Source organism: Bufo bufo, chromosome 8, assembly GCF_905171765.1.
Source record: "Bufo bufo chromosome 8, aBufBuf1.1, whole genome shotgun sequence".
In the NCBI taxonomy this organism is placed as follows: Eukaryota; Metazoa; Chordata; class Amphibia; order Anura; family Bufonidae; genus Bufo; species Bufo bufo.
The window spans coordinates 173,660,695-173,681,903 of NC_053396.1; the positions used below are offsets into that span (position 1 = coordinate 173,660,695).

General features: G+C 40.9%; 1 protein-coding gene and 1 pseudogene across 1 annotated transcript; both read right to left on the reverse strand.

Annotated features, from left to right (window-relative positions):
• Positions 1-4,065: 4,065 nt before the first annotated feature.
• Positions 4,066-4,929, reverse strand: LOC120978110 (olfactory receptor 6F1-like). The gene has a single exon (XM_040406338.1). It carries the CDS (start codon positions 4,927-4,929, stop codon positions 4,066-4,068), a length of 864 nt encoding a protein of 287 aa, XP_040262272.1.
• A 6,277-nt stretch (positions 4,930-11,206) lies between these two features.
• LOC120978111 lies at positions 11,207-20,540 on the reverse strand (annotated as a pseudogene).
• Between the last annotated feature and the right edge of the window lie 669 nt (positions 20,541-21,209).

The window sequence follows — 21,209 nt, forward strand, 5'->3', positions numbered from 1 at the left end:
TAGTGTTGGAAAGACTCAAAAGATGGCGCAGTGAGGGGAATGGCTGCAGCAGGAGTCCATAAAAGGAGGCAGCTCATAGAGCACCATGACTCCTTACATTTTACAGGCAGAGTATTACAAGGGGGTCAAAAGTCAAAGGCAACACACTCCAAAGGTACCAGAATTACTACAGAGTCCAATAATCAGACAGAAGCCAGAGATTAGCACAGCAGAGAAAAATAAAGCAAGGGATTCAAGTTTGCCTGCCAGTCTACCCTAAAACCTGCTGGAGCCAAGAGAAAGATCATTTCTTGTCTGGATGCAAGTTTATTCCAGTAAAGCTGTTGAACTATAACAAGTCTGGACTCTTACTTCACCAACTATTACTCTCCCCTTTATTGCTACAGAGCCTAACCCTGGGGAGAGATGGTATCCAGGTAGTGGCACTGTGACACATACAATACTAATAGGGCCGCATCACCACTCAGCATTCCTAAAAACCTGGGACATGATCGACCCTGGGGGGGGGAGGGGGGCGGCACTTTGCATGTGGAGTAATGGTTGAGCATTGTCCCTGGGAACAAATCTATGGGAGATAAGGACATTGTCAAGTGAACTCATTCTCCTCTTGCAAACTCCCACCAATTTAACATTTAGCACATAAAGGGGTTGTCTCACTTCAGCAAGTGGTGTTTATCATGTAGAGAAAGCTAATACAAGACACTTACTAATGTATTGTGATTATCTTTATTGCCTCCTTTGCTGGCTTGATTCTTTTTTCCATCACATTATACACTGCTCATTTCCATGCTTACGACCACCCAGTAATCCAGCAGCAGTGGTCGTGCTTACACAATATATGAACCCTATAAATTGCAATGTACTGAGCTCCTAGTACTGTAATATATTATCTGAAGGGAAGCAGTAATTTTAAGCTGTATGGAAACATGTATGCCAGGTGTCTGGCGTAAGCACATTGAGAAATATGGAAGATTGACACAGTCGGACAAGTGCAACTTTTTTTCTATCACAATTGTTTTTTATTAAAAATTTCATCTGTTTAATAAAAAAAAGGAAATTGTCCTTAGTATTTTGTCAATAGTTTTTAATTGTGTCTGTTTATAAAACTGTCACGATCAGTGTAGGGGGAAACTCCACACTGAACACAGGAGGGAAGGGGAACAGTAACTGGACCTGGAAACTAGGGAAGAAACAGGTCACCTCCTAGACAACCCTAATCCTGGCCCTAACTATCTATCAATATGAATAGACCTTGAAGGTAGGAATATTCATATGCAGTATACCTAGGCCTTTATATCCCTATAAGGCCCTGGAAAAGGTTAGGACCAGAGACAACCCATTCCTCCCAGATGGACGAATAGAAGTCTCTGTCTCAGGCCCAGATACAAACAACAGGGACTATAACAAACAAAAACAAACGCGACACTCAACTTCTGTAGAGACGGACGAGCAGGAACTCCTGAGACAAACTCACGCCAGCTCAGCCAAATGCAGCTATCTACCGTATAGTCAGAAGGGTGGGGTCAGACTATAAAGGGTAGAAGTGATGACCACTGAGCAACAGCTGAGAAAAGGGAAGTGGTCATTAACCCTATCAACACTGAATCAAGAGAAATCAAGGAGGCTGTTAGATTCCTCCACGCTCAGCCAATCGCCTTGATTTCCTGACATCAGTCACCTGAGGGACCGTGACAAAAACCATGATAGGGTATGTTCACGTACTGGATTTTTTATGTGGATTTTTACACGCATTCCAGGCCAGAATCTGCAAATCTCTGGCAGGGTCAATTTGCCACAGATTCCACAGCAGATTTTTACAACAGGCAAAAAAGCCCCCACATGAAAATATACACTGGTCAAGCAAAATGAAAAGATGAGGTTCTACAAAACGTATTTTTAATACTTTTATTTACAGCATGTTTACCATATGGCCGTTATTATTTTCTTGTAAATTAATCCATTGACTCCATACAGATCTTACTAAGTCTTACAAAAATAAATTGAAATATTTACATTATTAAGACATGTATGTAACACCTGCAAAAAATAAATAAATCAAGAGTATTTTCTCGTATATGATACCAAGCTTTATTCAAGTATACAGTACATACATATCTTTAAGAGATGACAGAATCCCCCAAAAGTCGTTAAAAGTCTGATTTAGTCAAAATTTGGCCCTAATCGAAAGTGCAGTAGTTGCCCAGGAAAGTCGTGTGTAACATTCTGAGGACTCATAGGACTGTATCCAACCCCTAACAAACTCTTTAGCACCAAGGCTGCATTCGAAAAGTGGGAGCAACATATACGGATGGAGTAGAGTTAACACTCCTGTTTTCTGAGATTTCTGAGTTGTGTTATCTAATCTAAGAAAACACCTTTAATTGCTTTTTAATGGCTTTTGTCTCAAGATAACACGATGAGTTAAGAAATTTGATTTAAGAGCTGGAAGTGCTAACCTTGCTACATCTGTATTTCTTTGGGTAAACGCATTGGGACTGGTGATAACAAACAGCCTGTTTAATAACACGCTACACTGTTGGATTTGTTTTTAAATTTAAAGAAATGATCCCTTTTTGGTTAAAGATGCCTTCTTCTCTGTCTTCTGGTCTGTAAAATATGGCCACTGTTTTGGTATATTCGTGCTAGACGACTCCCAAAAAATTCTAAGCTTTTTGGAAATTCGCTACAAATTTCATTTGTTTAGAATTGATTCACTCATCTCTAGTACCTTTAAATTAATTTTACATATTTATGTTGAATTAAAAAGTTCATTATGACTTGTATTTATAAAAATATCAAAATATATTTGAATTATACAAAAACAATACTGTTTGAAAATTAAAACCTTATATAAAAAGTTACTGTATTCAAGAAGGTAAAAATCAGTAAGTGCATGGTGTCCTATTGAACCAAATGTATAAAATAAAAGATATGCATATCTAAAATATAAAAAAGTAAGATTAAGTGCTTACAAAAATAAAAATGGTAGGTGGATCAAAAAACTTTTCATTTCAAGTTTTATGATGAAGAATGACAAAAAAACACAGTTATAAATGTTGCTATTACTATGAATAAAACCCCATATATAGTTCAAGGCTATGAGTAAAGAGTAGGGGTAATTTACTAACCAGAAATGCGCCTATATTAGGCGTATTTCTGGTGCAGATTGTGGCGCAAAGATCCTTTGTGCCAGAATTTACTTTTTCACACTCACGCCTGGTCTACAAAAATGGGCATGGTGTTAGCAGAGAAGAGGACGGCCGGCAGGCATGTCTCATTCACCATTTTTTACACCTGGTTTAGGCGTAGAAAATGGTCTAAATGTAAGACAGCTAAGAAGCTGTCTTACATTTAGAAGCAGTGTTGGATCCGCCGAAGTTATGTAAAGATCGGCGCCTCTACATAACTGGGGTGGATCCATCACCAGCTATAGGGGATATTAAGACCAGAGTCTAAAACGCTGATCTTAATAAATGACCCCATGGTCCTTACTGTATTGAACTGCAGTAGGTACCCTATATGTTGCACTATGGTGCCTCTGTAAAAAACTAAATTCCCTCTAGAAGCAATGCTTCTTAGTATAGATCTGATGTAACATGACTTATTTTTTCTCAGATTATGTATGAATCCATAAGAAAATATAAAACTCTGCCTGTGATACATGAGGTTAAAAATCTGTCTATTTGCATACTTTTGCTTCTGTTTCATTAGTTGATGACTAATGTGAAGCCTTATCTCTGATCTCCTGACCTAATAAGCGCTCATTATAGCTAAACTCTTATCAAACTGATAAGAATATGACTTAAATGAGTGTTTATGAGGTCAGGAGATTAGAGATAAGGCTTCACATGGGTTCTTAGCTGAAAGAACTCACCAGTGACAGTCTGCAAATAGACTGATTTTTAACCCCATGTTTAACAAAAACTGATGAAAAATTTTTATAAACACAAATTGAGAAAATTATTTTTAGCCCAAAGTGAGTAAAATTCAAGCACAAAAACTGCCCTGTAGGTGTCCATAGCCTTTAAGTTTAAGTTTAAGTTTTTAATACCATTGATCTCCTCATTATGAAATGTTTTGCACAAACTTCTTTACAGCTTCTTTCACCTCTTGATTCCGTAGCGTGTAGATAATAGGATTCAGAAGAGGAGTCACTATGGACGGGATTATAGATATTATTTTATTCAAGTGCAGTAAGTCACCAGTGGTGGGTCGGATAAACATGAAGATAGTTGTGCCATAGAAAAGAACAACAACTATCAAGTGTGAGGCACATGTAGAAAAAGCCTTACGTCTCATGGAGAAGGTTGAAAATGTAATGGTTGTCTGAATAATACAAATATATGACAGAGAAATGACAAGGAAACAACCGAAAATGATAAAACAAGCAAAGACGAAAAATGACATTTGGACTCTTGATGTATCAGAGCAGGACAAGCTCATCAAAGGGGCAAAGTCACAGTAATAATGGTCAATTTCATTGTTAGAACAAAATGAAAGATTTGAGACCTGTAAACATGGAACAAACACTGTAGTGAAGCCCAGGAACCAGGATCCTAACAGCAGTTTGATAGAAGTGTCTGAATCCATGATAAGTGTATACCTTAAAGGCTTGCAGATGGCTATGTACCGATCCACGGCCATGATGGCTAGCAGGAAGTTTTCTACTACCCCTAAAGAAAAATGGAAATAAAACTGGGTTATGCAGCCAGCTGGAGATATAGATTGTTCCTTCGTCAGCAGAGCCCACAATAGTCTAGGAACGGTGACTGAAGGATACCAGATCTCTAAGAAAGAGAGTCCACCAATGAAGAGGTACATGGGCTTGTGAAGACGGTGTTCAGTCTTAACTATAACAATGATGAATATATTGGTAGTAATGGTAATAATATAAATAGTTAATATAGCAGTGAAGAGGTAATGTCGCATTGCACTGAAGTTGGAAAAACCTATCAGAAGGAATTCGGTAAAGGTAGTTTTGTTGTATCTCAAATTGTACATGATATTCTGAAAATACAAAGATGTTGGGCTCAGTCATCACCAGAACCAAATATCAAATCACCTTTGTGTATTTCATGACATCTAATCACCCATCATGAGAATATTAATGGCCAATCTCAGGACCAGCCATCAATATTAGGTCGGGGGGTGGGGGTGCAACTTTTGGCACCCTTGCCAATCAACTGTTTGGAGGGGCCACATCACTCATTGTTTACATCAGTCAGTTTACCTGCAGGCCATCTACTTAGTAGTCCCGCTCAACTGAATGGGATGAAATTGAAATTTTCTGCTACTAAGTAAAAGACGTGTCAGTAAATGGCAGACAGCTTGTTAGCAGGGGAGTTGAGAGTTGTACCTCCCCCAATCGGATATTGATGGGCTATCCTGTGGATAGGCCATCAATACTCTGACAATGTAAAATACCTTTAACATACATTGGCACAAAAACATGAGTTGTGATTGCATCATGGTTAGGAAAAAGACCAAGTATTTTAAGCATATCCTTGATATTTTCGTTATAAAAAGTTTAGCCATTTGAAAGTCCACTAGTTATAAAGTTTAGTAAGCATCTATAGATTCAATTTTACAGAAAATTATGTGCATAAAATACAATGCAATCAATTGTAAGACTGAGTGTATCTAAGCCGTTGTGGGGCAGAGGAAGGGCAATATATCTAGAAGGGTTATTAGTGTAGTGAAAAGAAATATATACCGTAAATATTTCCTTACATTTTCCAGATGCACTGTGATATTGTCCATGAACCCATTCCCATTACTTACCCTAATTTTTTGGTAGTTCACAATGATACACTTGGAGTCCACATTTTCGTATTCTTATTTCGTATTCGTATTATTATTTTCTTATTAATATGAAAAAATTCACATCTTCATTTAGCTATAAATACTTGTTGTCTTGCTCCCTTGCTACTTTGTTAGATTCATTTAAAGATAATTATTCCCTCTTTGCTTCTCCTAATGACAAACATTTTGGGAATTAACAAAAGAAGTAAAGTTTGAATTATCTCATTTAGGAAGTAGGATAATTAATTTGTATATTATACCAAAACAATGTAAGCATAAAAAATATTACATAAATTGCTATTATATTAGGCTAAAAAGTTCATTTTATTAAACTGGAAACACCCTAAAGCAGTGATGGCGAACCTTTTAGAGACCAAGTGCCCAAACTGCAACCTAAAACCAACTTATTTATTGCAAAGTGCCAACACGACAATTTAACCTGAATACTAGTGTTGAGCGAGCACCAAAGTGCTTGTGTGCTCGGGCTGAACACATAGGTATGCTCGTGTGTTCTACCGAGCACCTGAGCACAATGGAAGTCAATGGGAGAACGTCAGGCACCTCCTGCTCGGAAGAGGAGAGAGTGTCTGGTTCATAAAAAAAGGTTAGAAATTGATGGAATACCCATGAAAATGGTTTAGAAACAGCATTAAGAGGATAGCTGGATGTGTCTTGGACTCCTATTATCTACAACATACAATAGACAACCACACAAAGGTTATGTGCCAAAAGCCAGGTATGTGCAAGCCATCAATCTATCCATGAGACAGATAACCACCAGCATACCTTACAATGGCAGCCTTGTGCATTATGAGATATTCCAAACCAGCTCTCATCTGACTGAGAGCCAGTAAACCTCAAAGTTATTTTGCATCTGCTAGATGGCTTGGGTGGACCGGTGCACCTAGATCAATATCATTAGGGTGACAAGAAGTTTTCTGATTGTCCCAACATAATATTCAATAACCTTTCAATACAGTTTTGTCATGTAAAAACTAATTTGCATAAACATGGGCATATGGGAAAGACATGTAAATGAGCAGAATCTGCCTTGTTTTTCAGCTATCATAGGACTATGAAAACCAATAGATAGTGCTATTGAGTTATGAACAGCGCAATCTATTGGTTTCACAGTCTTATGACAAGACTAATAGTTTTGTCATAAGACTATGAAACCAATAGCTGGCGCAGCTCATAACTCAATAGTGCCATCTATTGGTTTCATAGTCCTCAGACAAGAATATTAGACTAGAGTCTAATGACAAGCTTATTAAAAAACAAATTCGACCATGGGTGTCCCTGCCAAGACAGTGACCACTAAAGTATTGCAGCTACATATAGGGACTACCCAATATACATGTAACTTGGAAGAGCTCACCAGATAAGAAGCAAAAAACTAGAAAAACTGAAGCTCATGAACATCCAATTTATGAGAAAATACTTTATTGTTACATAATAAATAATGTATATAGTACCATTAAAAAAGGAGGGTAGGGAACAGGAAAAACACCATCCTGGCATAATACAGACCACTAAATCCAAGTAAAGTGCATACAGTCGGAAAATTCATCAGTTACATTATATGATAATGGATTTTAAAGGTGAGCCCACAAAAATAAATAACATTAAAAAAAACAGCAAATGGCAGTACGGCCAGAGACTGCAAAAGTCCTCATAAAAGACACCCTATGGTGTGAAACACCTGGTGGCTAGAGTATATGTCATCCAAATCACAATAAAATATAATATGGCCTGGAGTCCTACAAACAGACTAATGCTCTACACAGTATGTAAATGCAAAAGACTCACCTAAGGATAATAGGATCTGAGTGTCGGGATGGCGTTACCCCGACACGCGTTTCGGCGTGCCTTCGTCCGGGGGTAACACCATCACTGTGGAGACCAATATTTAATCCTGCCTCTAGCCAATGGGAGTCCTGATGATGTGTAATTTCACTCACCTGAGCATGTATGTGGCCGCACCGAGAGCGACAGCCGACGCTCCATAATCCCGCCCCTCAGGCGTCATGCCGTGACGCGATGGATCACATGATAGTCATCATGTGATGCGTCCGGTTGGCATAGAGACGATCTGGAGGAAGGACTCAAAGCGCGGCCCCGCGTCACCGTGTGCGCCTTGCTCAGGCAAGGGAAAGTCACCAGAAAATGCATCACGTGGGTATAACCGGATTGTCATACTTTGATATACCGTAATACAACACACAAATAAATAGATAAATAAAGAAATAAACTGTTACACTACGATGTTATAAATAGAATAAAGTAATTACAATTAATATGCAATGCTTACATATACAATAATACAGAGCATGGATGAATAAATAGATAAAAAATGATAATAAATGAGCCATAATGCTGCAAAATTTCTTAGGGATATATACAAATAAAATGGATTGCATTAAATTCATAAATAAATAACCCAGAAATGTGACATAATAGATATAGTATAAGAGCAAAAATATTATAATAATTACCGTAATGGGGAGTGAAGTATGAACGTTGTAAAAGAAAAAAGAAGGAAGAAAAAACTCTGGTGCTGAAAAGTAAGAGCAAACAATGTGCCTATGATTGCAAAAATAACAGTGTGTTTGAACATGACCATTCAAGTGTAAATACCATAAGGGAATTATACATGATAATGTAATAATATTTGAATGCCACAAAAATGATGTGGACGTGTGTGCAAACAAAAAATACATGATTCACCGGGAAGGAAAGAAGTGTATAGTGAAAAACAGCAAAATAAGTGAAAAAATAATGAGACTGAATGGAAAATGGAAAATAAAAAATAAAAAATAAAACATAAAGGGCGGTAAAGACGCATGGATAAAGTGACTCAACATTACACTAATCACAGTGGGAGGAGCAGGTGAAGTGAAAATGAATAAGGGAACTAACTCAAGGGGATAAAAAGTGTGGAAAAAATAAATCCGCCAAATATTCAACGAAATAGGCCATAATCTAAAAATATACAGCAAATCCAACATATAAAACAAGAAATGTATGTGTGTGTGTGTATAGCATCCCACGAAGAACAAATTGCAAATGACATAAGCGGGCATCAATGACTATCCTCACGGACCAATGACCTAGAGCAGGAAAAACTAAAAATACCCAGATTAAAAACAATACTTAAATGATAAAATCATAAATCCATTATCCATTATCATATAATGTAACTGATGAATTTTCCGACTGTATGCACATTACTTGGATTTATTGGTCTGTATTATGCCGGGATGGTGTTTTTCCTGTTCCGTACCCTCCTTTTTTAATGGTACTATATACTGTATTTTTCGCTTTATAAGATGCACTTTTTTCCCCCCAAAAGAGGGGGGGAAATGGCAGTGCGTCTTATAAAACGATGGTTGACTTTTTTTTACAGGGCTGACACTGATATATCGCTGGCCGCTATGATGCACAGCGTGGCCGTCGATACATCACTTACAGTGCGGGGAGGGAGGAGGGGCTGGAGACAACTCACAGCAGGGCCCGGTGCAGTCACTGTATTACACTGGGCTCCGCGCACAGAAATCTCTTTGTATGTAAAGTCTTTCTTTAATCCTGAATCAATCGCTCTCCTATTGATTAACTAGCCTAATCGCCTGCATCAGTACTCACTATGAATGCAGCATGCGGTCCCTCCGGCGCATGACTTCCTCCTGCTCCTGCTTCATTAATGAAGTGGGAGGAGCGTGACTGACTGAGTGACGTCAGTCACACGCCGGCCGGACCACACGCTGCATTCATAGTGAGTACTGATGCAGGCGATTAGGCTAGTTTATCAAAAGGAGAGCGATTGATTCAGGATTAAAGAAAGACTTTACATACAAAAAATTAAGTACGGTCACGTACACACACACACACACACAGGGGGGAGGATAGTGACCACTGCACTCCACCCTCACCCCTGGCCCTGCCTACTTTCCTCACGAGTCCTGATGACAGGGGACAACTGGACGACTGTTTGTAGGACCCCAGGCCATATTATATTTCATTGTGATTTGGATGGCATATACTCTAGCCTTCTCATTGGCCCACAAGAAGCAGGGAGGGATCATGTGTACTGTGGGAAAAAAAAATAATATTCGAATTTATGAATATATAGCGCTATATTCTAAATATTTGCGAATTCTCGAAGTGCCGATATTTGCGATTAAAATTCGCTATTTGAATATTTGCGCTCAACACTAGTACGGTTGGCAGGGACAAGCAGGTCTGACCATCTATGGACTCCACCTTGTACCCAGTTGCTTTCCTCCCCGCCGTCTCAATGGTGCCTGCACATGTCCTTAAGGAGTAGAGAGAACTGGGCCCTACGATGTTGAAGGTGTCGAAGAAGGTGGATTTGGCTAAAGACCGATTGCTTTGATCATCCAAGATTGCATATAACTTGCAGATTTTTGAGCAGGACTTCCCTCCTGCGAGTCCTTTACAGATCTCAGTACAGTGAGAAGTGACTACTGCGGTGTCTACGTCAGTGTCTATCTGCTTCTCTGCTTGGGGTGATACCTGAGAGGGTGGTCCAGGGTGTAAAGACGTGTTGTGTTCTGTGCTACCGCATTCTGTGCATGTCACACTGACCTTACAATTCCTGGCGAAGTGCAATGTTGTAGCGCAGCACCTGAAGCAGATGTTGTTTTCTTTGAGGAATTCTTTGCGGTCCTCTAAAGACTTCTCCCTGAAAGCTCTGCATTTTAGTAGAGAATGTGGTTTCTTGTGCAGGGGGTATTCTTTGGTAAGATCTTTGTGTTTGTTCTCTTCCTGAGAAGACTTAAATGACCTGTAAGGAGAACCTGTGGAGGCAATGCTAGTTTTGTGGACTGCCACTGGTGTTTTATGAGGTTTGACACCAGGGGTAGTGGGACATGACAATGTAAAGTCAAAACTGGGATCCTTTCTGATTCTTGCCTGTTGAGTAACAAAGTCTAAAAACACCACAAAGGGGGGAAATGGTACATTGTGAACCTGTTTATAATGAAAACCATGCGCGATCCACTTCTCCTGTAGGTTATAAGGGAATTTTTGGACAACCGGGTAGACACCTCTGGCGGTGTCTGGGAATGCCAGTCCTGGTAGATCTCCTTCTGCAAGAGCAACTTGTACCTCTAGTAACAAGTTGCTGAGTTCCCTGAGCTTCTGGTGACCCCCACCCAAAATTCTGGGAAAATTATCAATTATCTTAAATATAGCGTTTTCTATAGCTTCTATTGATCCATAACACTCATCAAGTCTTTCCCACACCATCTTTAGGCCTTATGCCAGGATAGTTTATGTTAATGTCTCTGATTCTTTTGGCGTGTTCAGTAGACTCGCTTCCAAGTCACTTTACCACAAGATCTAACTCTTCACTATAGGAAAGATCTAAGTCTCTTATGGCATTCTAGAAGGAGGCTCGCCATGTCCTGTAGTTCTCGGGGCGATCGGTGAACTTTATAAGTCCCTTAGTAACCAGCTCCCATTTAGCAAAGGACTTAGCAAAGTCCATAGCAGCCTGGTTAGCGCCAATACTACCCGGTGTGTTGTCGTAATGCTGCATGTGTGGTGTATCACCATACCTTTTAGGGGTTTCTCGCTTAGGGAAGTCTGTGTAATGCCATAACGCGAAGGGTGTCGCTTTAAGTCTAAGCGAAGGTTGTAGCTTCTAGGAACTCTGCTTTGGCCACTGCAGCTGCCGCTTCTTTCTCTGCGGCGAGTTTCTCCACTGACACTTGCAGGAGTACTCTCTACTTTTCCATTGACGCTTGAAGGCGTACTCTATCTTCTTCCAGGCATACTTTGTCCCTTTCCATTGATGCTTGCACACATGCTCTTTCTGTTTCTTGATCTGCTTGCCTAAGCTTTAGTTGCATCTCTTGTGCATCAAAGGAAGACCTTACTTTTGCAGCCTCAGCTTCTGCACAGGCGAGAGCAGCCTTTTCTGTTAATGAGGACTTGCTAGAGCAGCCTGCTCGTGACCTAGTCCTGTATTATGATGCCTGGCTAGTGCAGTACGCAGCCCTGCAGGGTGAGCGAATGTGAGGTCACAGGGGTAGTTAACAAACCGAGGGTTGCTCTTGGTACTCACAGTTTTTATATACCCTGGGCAGGCGTACAGCAGTGATGGAGAGGCTGGCACATGGATCCTCTGGGGCACTCTCTGTGTATAGGGACCAGGCCAGGTGGTAGGTGAGGTGCCCTGGGTGTTGCAGGTTTAATGTGCCGGTGGCAAGATCCCTTTAAGTTTGTGACGCCAGTGCCGGTAACGGTGGCACACCGATTTATTTGTAGTAATAATTGAGGAACACAAGTTGCAGTGAACCAAAACTTCCTTTTACTGAACAGTTTAACTATTTACAGTCTTTGGTCAGTTCCACATATAAAAGGTGGTGACAGGCAGGCTTTACATCAAATGGCAGGCAATGTTCTTGCAAGATACTCAGAGGGTTAAACACTTACTGATCAGGCTGCACTTTTCCTCAGAATCCTGTCTGTCTTTCTCCAAGGCCCGTATGCCCTATTGCTGGCTTTATCCTTGGTTAAGGAAAACTTCCTCAGGTATATGTCTCCTTGCTTTAAATATATCCTTCTGCCCTTCAGCTCTCTGTTTGGCTGGAATAAACTTGGCTCTGCACTGTACTTTTGTAGGAACTTAGTTCTCAGGAGGCAGACTCTCCTCCTGGTGCAACTTCTGAGCTTCTTTTTGCTCAGGAACCTCAGGCAGGCTAGACTGCACTCACTAACCTCCTGGAAAATACTGCACTAACCCTTTCCTGTCTGGACCTAACTATATATACTAGGGGTTGCCCTAGCTCCCTCTACAGCTTGGGAGGAGAAACTACACCCCTAGCAGGCCTGGTACACAGGAATTAACATGGCATTAAAATGCAATACAAAACACCATTCTCCCACAGGAGGTGGGAGCAACATAACCCTTAGTAGTGCCCACCTTTACGTAGTGAGACACTACACTAGCGGACATTGTGTGCCTTTTACTGGCTGCTTAATGTCTCTGTGCAAACTCAGTCTAGGTAGGAACAGACTTCAGCGTGGTCTGGGTTGTGTTGCATTTGCTGGGGGCTGCTCTCTCACTTCTTGTGATTGTATGACAACCGCTGCAATCTTGTACGCAGGACCGCATGTGTGATGGCGGCTCTGTATAGTCAGATCCACTATCGCTGGTGACTAGCATCTTTTTTACTGTTCTGTCTTCATACACGTTCACACAGTGTGCAGTCTGACATTCAGCATAAACCATTCCTGTCTTCCAAATAAGAGGACTGTTCTTTGTAGTCTAACTTGTTTATTGGCAAAACAGGAGTATTTGAGATTGGTAAAACTATAAGAATGCAAATAACATATATAAATATAAAGCATAACATGTATCAGCAGAAAGCATAGAAGAGCATGTATTATAACATTACATTAACACTGTCACGAGGGTGTCAAGAGCCACGTCTGACTCCGTTATACCCGGGGTCAGGAAGTCGCAGCGGGTGGCTGCGCGTTCTATGTATAAAGATAGTGCTGTTTTTTAATGGAAGCTTTCTGGGTTTGCCTTGCAATCCTTTTTGGCTCACTCAGGGATCCGTAGCTTCTTCTCCTCAGCTGTTTCTTGTCAAGCAATCCCAACCTCCTTATATTCCCCTCTCCCACTTCCCTGGTTGCCAGATATAGAGCTTCCTGCCTGGACTTCTATACTGACCCACTGGAGCTGTGTAGCTGTGATTCCTGGTTGTTGTTCCAGAGCGTTACCCTCCGGATCCCCGTTGGGCTTTTGTTGTCCACTGTTGTCGCCCACCTGGGATTATATGTTTTGTCTGTATTGTCTGTCCTCTCCTTGGTGTTTTCCTTTAGTGTTAGTGGTGCGGACTAGTGTTCCCACCGCCCTATTCACTACGTAGGGCTCATCTCAGGGAAAGCCAGGATTTAGGCACGTGATCGGCGTACGGGTCAGGAACCCGTCTAGGGACGTCAGGGCAGTCAGGTGCCAGCCTCAAGGTGAGTTAGGGGTCACTACCTTTCCCTCTCCCTTGGACAGGGCCTTCCCATTTCCCTCCCTTTGCGTGACGCCGGTCATGATAAACACTGGGCATATGTCCAAAATTGCTGCTTATACATAGGAATGCATGTCTAGCATCTAACAGTTACAACCTCTTTCCCTAAGTAACACTTACACCTAGCTAAACAGCACTGCATACATAATGTCCCTGAAACAAAGGTAGAAGTCTTACCAGATATGCTTGTGCAGCACGCCAGACCTGAGGCAAGGTCCCTTTAAGAATCGTGACGCCAGTGCCTGTAACGGTGGCACACCGATTTGTAGGAGGATTAATAGAGTACGCAGTTGGTAAACCAAACGTTGCTTTACTTTAAGAAACAGTCCAACTTTATACAAACAGTTGCAGTAGATGATAATAATGCAGTCCTTTCTAGTACAAGTGCACAGAAGGTTTACTTCACAATATGGCAGGTATAATCTTGCAAGATACTTGGAGGGTATACAGTTAATGCTTTGCAGTACAATGCTGCTCTATCCCCACAGCTATTCTAGCTGGCTGGATCCCAAGGCCCGGATGCCTAATTGCTGGCTTAAATCCTTGGTATATATAATCCTTCCTCCAGTATTGGCACTTGCTTTATATTAAACACTTCTGCCCCTCAGTTACTTAGCTGTACTTGTGGTATTGTCCTGGCTGTGAGGGTTACTGCAGGTTGCTCCCAGGAGGTGCATCTCCTACTATTGGGGTGTCTCTACTGAGCTAGATTAGCCTCAGGAGCTTCAGGGTGACTAGGTGTCGCTTCTAGTTCCCTGGCATACACTAACTCTCCCCTGTCTAGGCCTACCTATATATAATTAGGGCTTTCTAGCTCCCTCTAATGTCTAGGAGGCTAAACTACACCCTAACAGGCCTGACACCCAGATAACACAGGGAAATGCATATTAAACATCACATTAATGCAAAAGACATGCAAACCTTTGTGTAGCGCCCACCTTTACCTAGTGGGACACTACACTTGCAAAAGGATGGTGGAGTTTTAGAATAAGATATGCAGAAGGACAGCTCTGCTGGTGTGTCCTTGATGACTGTACACTGGGCTTCTCTTTCCAAGAATGCATTACACTCCCACAATACAATAAATCTTTTTTAACAGAAAAACAAAGTGTAGTACATTTTTAACACCGCTAGATGGTGCTATAACCAAACTAATAACTACAGTAATACGAGAATTGCAGCAGAATGAATTTGGCTACTTTCACACTTGCGTTGTTTGATTCCGGCAGGCAGTTCCGTTGCCTGAACTGCCTGCCTGATAAGGCAAACTGTATGCAAACGCATGTTATTTTTTTCTGACTGATCAGCTATTTTTCAGACTGATCAGGTCTGAAAAATGCCTGATCATTCTGAAAAATGCATTGCAATACCGGATCCGTTTTTCCGGTGTTATCCGGCAAAACGAATCCAGTATTTTTTTTTTTCATATTTTTAAAGGTCTGCACATGCGCAGCCTGGAAATTAATGCCGGATCCGGCATTCCAGCATGTGTTCCGGAATTTTGGACGGAGATAATAGCGCAGCATGCTGCGGTATTATCCCCGTCCAAAACGCTGTTCAGTAACTGTCCTGATGCATACTGAACGGATTTCTCTCCATTCAGAATGCATTAGGATATAACTGAAGCGTTTTTTTCCGGTATTGAGCCCCGAGGACGGAACTAAATGCCGGAAAAGTTTAACGCTAGTGTGAAAGTACCCTTAGAAATTAAATAGATGTGATCTGAAATGAATCTCCCTGTGCTGGGCAGAACAGATATGTCAGGCCCATTTTAATCCCTTCACACAACAGGACATAACTGTAGGTCTGAGTTGCGAGAGGTTTGCATGGAGTGGGCTCATAAACTGGCCTCCAATCAGCATCCCTGTGGCGAAATTGCAGGATTCTGATCAATTATTATAGCAGTCTAGAACCTTAGGAGGTTCCCATCCTTGTCATAGTAAACTGCCTTTTAACCCTTGTTTAAAACAAGTTTTGCTTTCTTACCATTGCTACATAAAATAATAAAATTTATCCCAAATAGTTCTATTTAAAAAAAACATACGAGGCATCCTGCAAAATACAAACCCACACGTGGCTACAATTAATGAAAATAAAAAAAGTTTCCTGTAATATGGCAACATAAAAAGCTAATGTGCAAAAGCAGAAAAACGTAAAATAAACTACACTTATTTGAGATCACCATAATTGTAACAAACCAAACCATACAATAAAAGTAACAGTATTTATGCTGAAGAGGGAATGGTGGAACATTAACCTTTTTAGGATTCTGCGATATTCCGTTTTTGCAGTTTCACTTTTTTATGGGTTTCGTAAAACTGACCAGCGATCTTAATTCTCTGGTCAGTAGGATTACATGAATACCACATTTATAACGTTTTTCTTGTATATTAATACTGAATAAAAAAAATAAAAACTTAATAAAAAAATTATTTTTTCTTTTAATGATAACTTTTTTATCGTTATGTCGACAGAGCTGTGTGAGGATGATCTAAAGTTTTTATTGAAACTACACTGGAGTGTGTATGACTTTTTGATCACCTGTTATTCCTTTTAATTTTTGGGGCGGAGGTGAAGTGAAGTAAAAAGGGGTTTAAAGCAGCAGAAACCTAGCAGTTATACAGTTCATGTCCAGCAGAGGTCCGGAAAGGTTTAAAACACAAATACAACTTCAAAATCTTATTTTCTTTCATTTCCTCCACCTAAAAATTAATACCGTATTTTTCGCCCTATAAGACGCACTCCCCCCCCCCACCCAAAAGTGGGGAAAAAATAGCAGTGCGTCTTATGGGGCGAATGCTGCAGATTTTGCCAAATTTTCAATGATACACCCGCCGCGATGCCGCGCGGCGGGTGTATCAGCTGTGAGGGAGGAGGGGCTGGGGGCCGGCATCTGCTTTTATAATGACAGTGGGGCCCGTGCAGTTACTGTATTCTACTACACGGGCCCCGCTCACTGTATAATCGTATCTGTAATAGTTAATTGTTAAATGTATATAATCGCATAATCAGCGCCTGTATTACTTACAACTACACTGCGTGCAGAATTATTAGGCAAATGAGTATTTTGACCACATCATCCTCTTTATGCATGTTGTCTTACTCCAAGCTGTATAGGCTCGAAAGCCTACTACCAATTAAGCATATTAGGTGATGTGCATCTCTGTAATGAGAAGGGGTGTGGTCTAATGACATCAACACCCTATATTAGGTGTACATAATTATTAGGCAACTTCCTTTCCTTTGGCAAAATGGGTCAAAAGAAGGACTTGACAGGCTCAGAAAAGTCAAAAATAGTGAGATATCTTGCAGAGGGATGCAGCACTCTTAAAATTGCAAAGCTTCTGAAGCGTGATCATCGAACAATCAAGCGTTTCATTCAAAATAGTCAACAGGGTCGCAAGAAGCGTGTGGAAAAACCAAGGCGCAAAATAACTGCCCATGAACTGAGAAAAGTCAAGCGTGCAGCTGCCAAGATGCCACTTGCCACCAGTTTGGCCATATTTCAGAGCTGCAACATCACTGGAGTGCCCAAAAGCACAAGGTGTGCAATACTCAGAGACATGGCCAAGGTAAGAAAGGCTGAAAGACGACCACCACTGAACAAGACACACAAGCTGAAACGTCAAGACTGGGCCAAGAAATATCTCAAGACTAATTTTTCTAAGGTTATATGGACTGATGAAATGAGAGTGAGTCTTGATGGGCCAGATGGATGGGCCCGTGGCTGGATTGGTAAAGGGCAGAGAGCTCCAGTCCGACTCAGACGCCAGCAAGGTGGAGGTGGAGTACTGGTTTGGTCTGGTATCATCAAAGATGAGCTTGTGGGGCCTTTTCGGGTTGAGGATGGAGTCAAGCTCAACTCCCAGTCCTACTGCCAGTTTCTGGAAGACACCTTCTTCAAGCAGTGGTACAGGAAGAAGTCTGCATCCTTCAAGAAAAACATGATTTTCATGCAGGACAATGCTCCATCACACGCGTCCAAGTACTCCACAGCGTGGCTGGCAAGAAAGGGTATAAAAGAAGAAAATCTAATGACATGGCCTCCTTGTTCACCTGATCTGAACCCCATTGAGAACCTGTGGTCCATCATCAAATGTGAGATTTACAAGGAGGGAAAACAGTACACCTCTCTGAACAGTGTCTGGGAGGCTGTGGTTGCTGCTGCACGCAATGTTGATGGTGAACAGATCAAAACACTGACAGAATCCATGGATGGCAGGCTTTTGAGTGTCCTTGCAAAGAAAGGTGGCTGTATTGGTCACTGATTTGTTTTTGTTTTGTTTTTGAATGTCAGAAATGCATATTTGTGAATGTTGAGATGTTATATTGGTTTCACTGGTAAAAATAAATAATTGAAATGGGTATATATTTGTTTTTTGTTAAGTTGCCTAATAATTATGCACAGTAACAGTCACCTGCACACACAGATATCCCCCTAAAATAGCTAAAACTAAAAACAAACTAAAAACTACTTCCAAAAATATTCAGCTTTGTTATTAATGAGTTTTTTGGGTTCATTGAGAACATGGTTGTTGTTCAATAATAAAATGAATCCTCAAAAATACAACTTGCCTAATAATTCTGCACTCCCTGTACAAGCGCTCGGTAGGTAGCAGAGAGGAGGGAGGAGGCAGGCCGGGAGGACGGGCGCTGGCAGCGTGAGTCACTACGTCACGCGCCTGCGCCGCCCACTTTATGAATGAAGCAGGCAGCGTGGGCGCATGACGTAGTGCTCACACTGCCAGCGCCCGTCCTCCCGGCCTGCCTCCTCCCTCCTCTCTGCTACCTACCGAGCGATTGTAGTTGTAAGTATACAGGCGCTGATTATGCGATTATATACATAACAATTAACTATTACAGATACGATTATACAGTGAGCGGGGCCCGTGTAGTAGAATACAGTCACTGCACGGGCCCAGCTGTCATTATAAAAGCAGATGCGACCCCCAACCCCTGTATTAAGGTCATTCACTACAGGGACACTGTTATGGAGGGGATCTGTGGCTGACACATAGCATAAGATGCTATATATGTGTCATCACAGATCCCCCCCATAACTGTCATACACAGATCCTCATAACAGTGCCATCCAGAGACCCCAATAAGAGCCACCCACAGATCCCCCATAAGTGTCACCCACAGATCCCCCATAAGTGTCACCCACAGATCCCCCATAAGTGTCACACACAGATCCCGCATAAGTGTCACCCACAGATCCCCCATAAGTGTCACCCACAGATCCCCCATAAGTGTCACCCACAGATCCCCCATAAGTGTCACCCACAGATCCCCCATAACAGTGCGTCACCCACAGATCCCCCATAACAGTGCGTCACCCACAGATCCCCCATAACAGTTCGCCATCCACAGATCCCCCATAACAGTGCGCCATCCACAGACCACAATTAGTTCAAAACCCACCAAAAGCACACCTATTGGTTAAAAATATTTTTTTTATTATTTTCCTCCTCAAAAACCTAGGTGCGTCTTATGGGCCGGTGCGTCTTATAGGGCGAAAAATACGGTAAGTGTTAATCAGTAAATAAATGTTAATCAATAAAGTTATATGTACAGTACCCTGAATTGGTAACATTGAAAAATACAACTCATGCCAGATAAAAGAAACCCATTATACAACTACACTGATGGAAAAATAAAAAAGCTCTGTGAATATGTTGCGATACAAAAATAAATAAATTCCTACAGTCTTTAACTTCCAATTCTTATGGCTCAGTCACTACATGGCTAACCATTAATGTTTCTCTTGTTTTCTACCTTTGAATTTTTTTTATTACTTTCCTCATGGCTTCCTTTACTTCTTGGTTCCGTAGGGTGTAGATAAGAGGATTCAGAAGAGGAGTCACTATGGATGGAACTACTGAGATGATTTTATTCATGTACAAGAAGTCTCCTGCAGTCGGCCGGATAAACATGAACATTGTGGTGCCATAAAAGAGAAGAACAACGACAAGATGAGAGGCACAAGTTGAAAAAGTTTTGTGCATTCGGAAAGAAGATGAAAATGAAATCGTGGTTCTGATGATACAAACATAAGACACCATAATTATAGAAAAACAGCCAAAAAATATAGTGCTACTTATGGCAAAAAATTGTTTCTCAATGCTCACCGTCTCTGAGCAGGACAATTTGATCAATGGGGCAAAGTCGCAGTAATAACTATCAATCTGTCTATGAACACAAAATGAAAGACTGGAGATCTGTAAAGTTGAGATACCAGTTATAACACAACCAGACATCCAAGATGCCAATAGCAGCTTCAGGCAAACTTGAGGTCTCATAATGAGTAGATATCTCAGGGGGTTGCAGACAGCCACATAACGATCATAGGCCATAATGGCTAAGATGAAATTTTCAATCGCTCCAAATACATCCCACAATGGAAATAGATGCCACCTTTGTCAGCAGAGCCCACAACAGTCTTGGAACAGTCACAGATGGATACCAGATCTCTAAGAAGGAAAGACCGCAGATGAAGAAGTACATGGGCTTGTGAAGACGTCTCTCATTTATGACAATCACAACGATGAAGATATTGTTTGAGATTGTAATCATATAAACTGTAAAGATTAGAATAAATAGGCAAAATCTTGAGTTATCGGAGACTGAAAACCCTTGTAAAACAAATACTTTCAGAGCCGTTTCATTGCTCTGTGCCATTGTCATCAGGTCTTCTATGCCTAGAAATTAAAAGTAGATTTTTACTTGATGTCTGGTATAAAAATGTCAGAAACATATCAATTATGTGAAAAAAAATATTTTTTATCTATATCATTCTGTTGTTTTTAAAATGGACCTAACATTAAAAAAATATTAATAATTCCTAATCACTACTTACCCAACTGTAGATGGTCACTGATCATCCAAAACTTTAAAACAAATTTGATATTGATTATTTCATGACAGTGGTTGGATAAATTAGGTTACATTTACACAACAGTGGAAAAAAACAGTCCATTTTTATTGCCGTTTTCTAACAGATGCCTTTCAGAAAACGGCCATTAAAAATAGGTCTTTTGAATGGCATGGGGACTGTCAGTCTGTGAAAACTAAGAAAATTAGACGGCTACCTTGTATCGTTTGGAGACTGTTCGACAAAATGGAGAAAATAGGATGGCCTATATTTTGACAGCCATTACTCAAGGCCATCATAAGGAATGAGCAACACAGCATGACCAAAGTAGAAGATCTTGTGGGCTAATCCTTGTATCCCACGGTATACTAGAATAATACTATGCTATGACACTATTGTGAACCATCCAAGTTTCAGCGATGCACGTTTGATCCATAAAAGCCCTCCATTGGAAATTACAGGATAAGCTGTTTCAG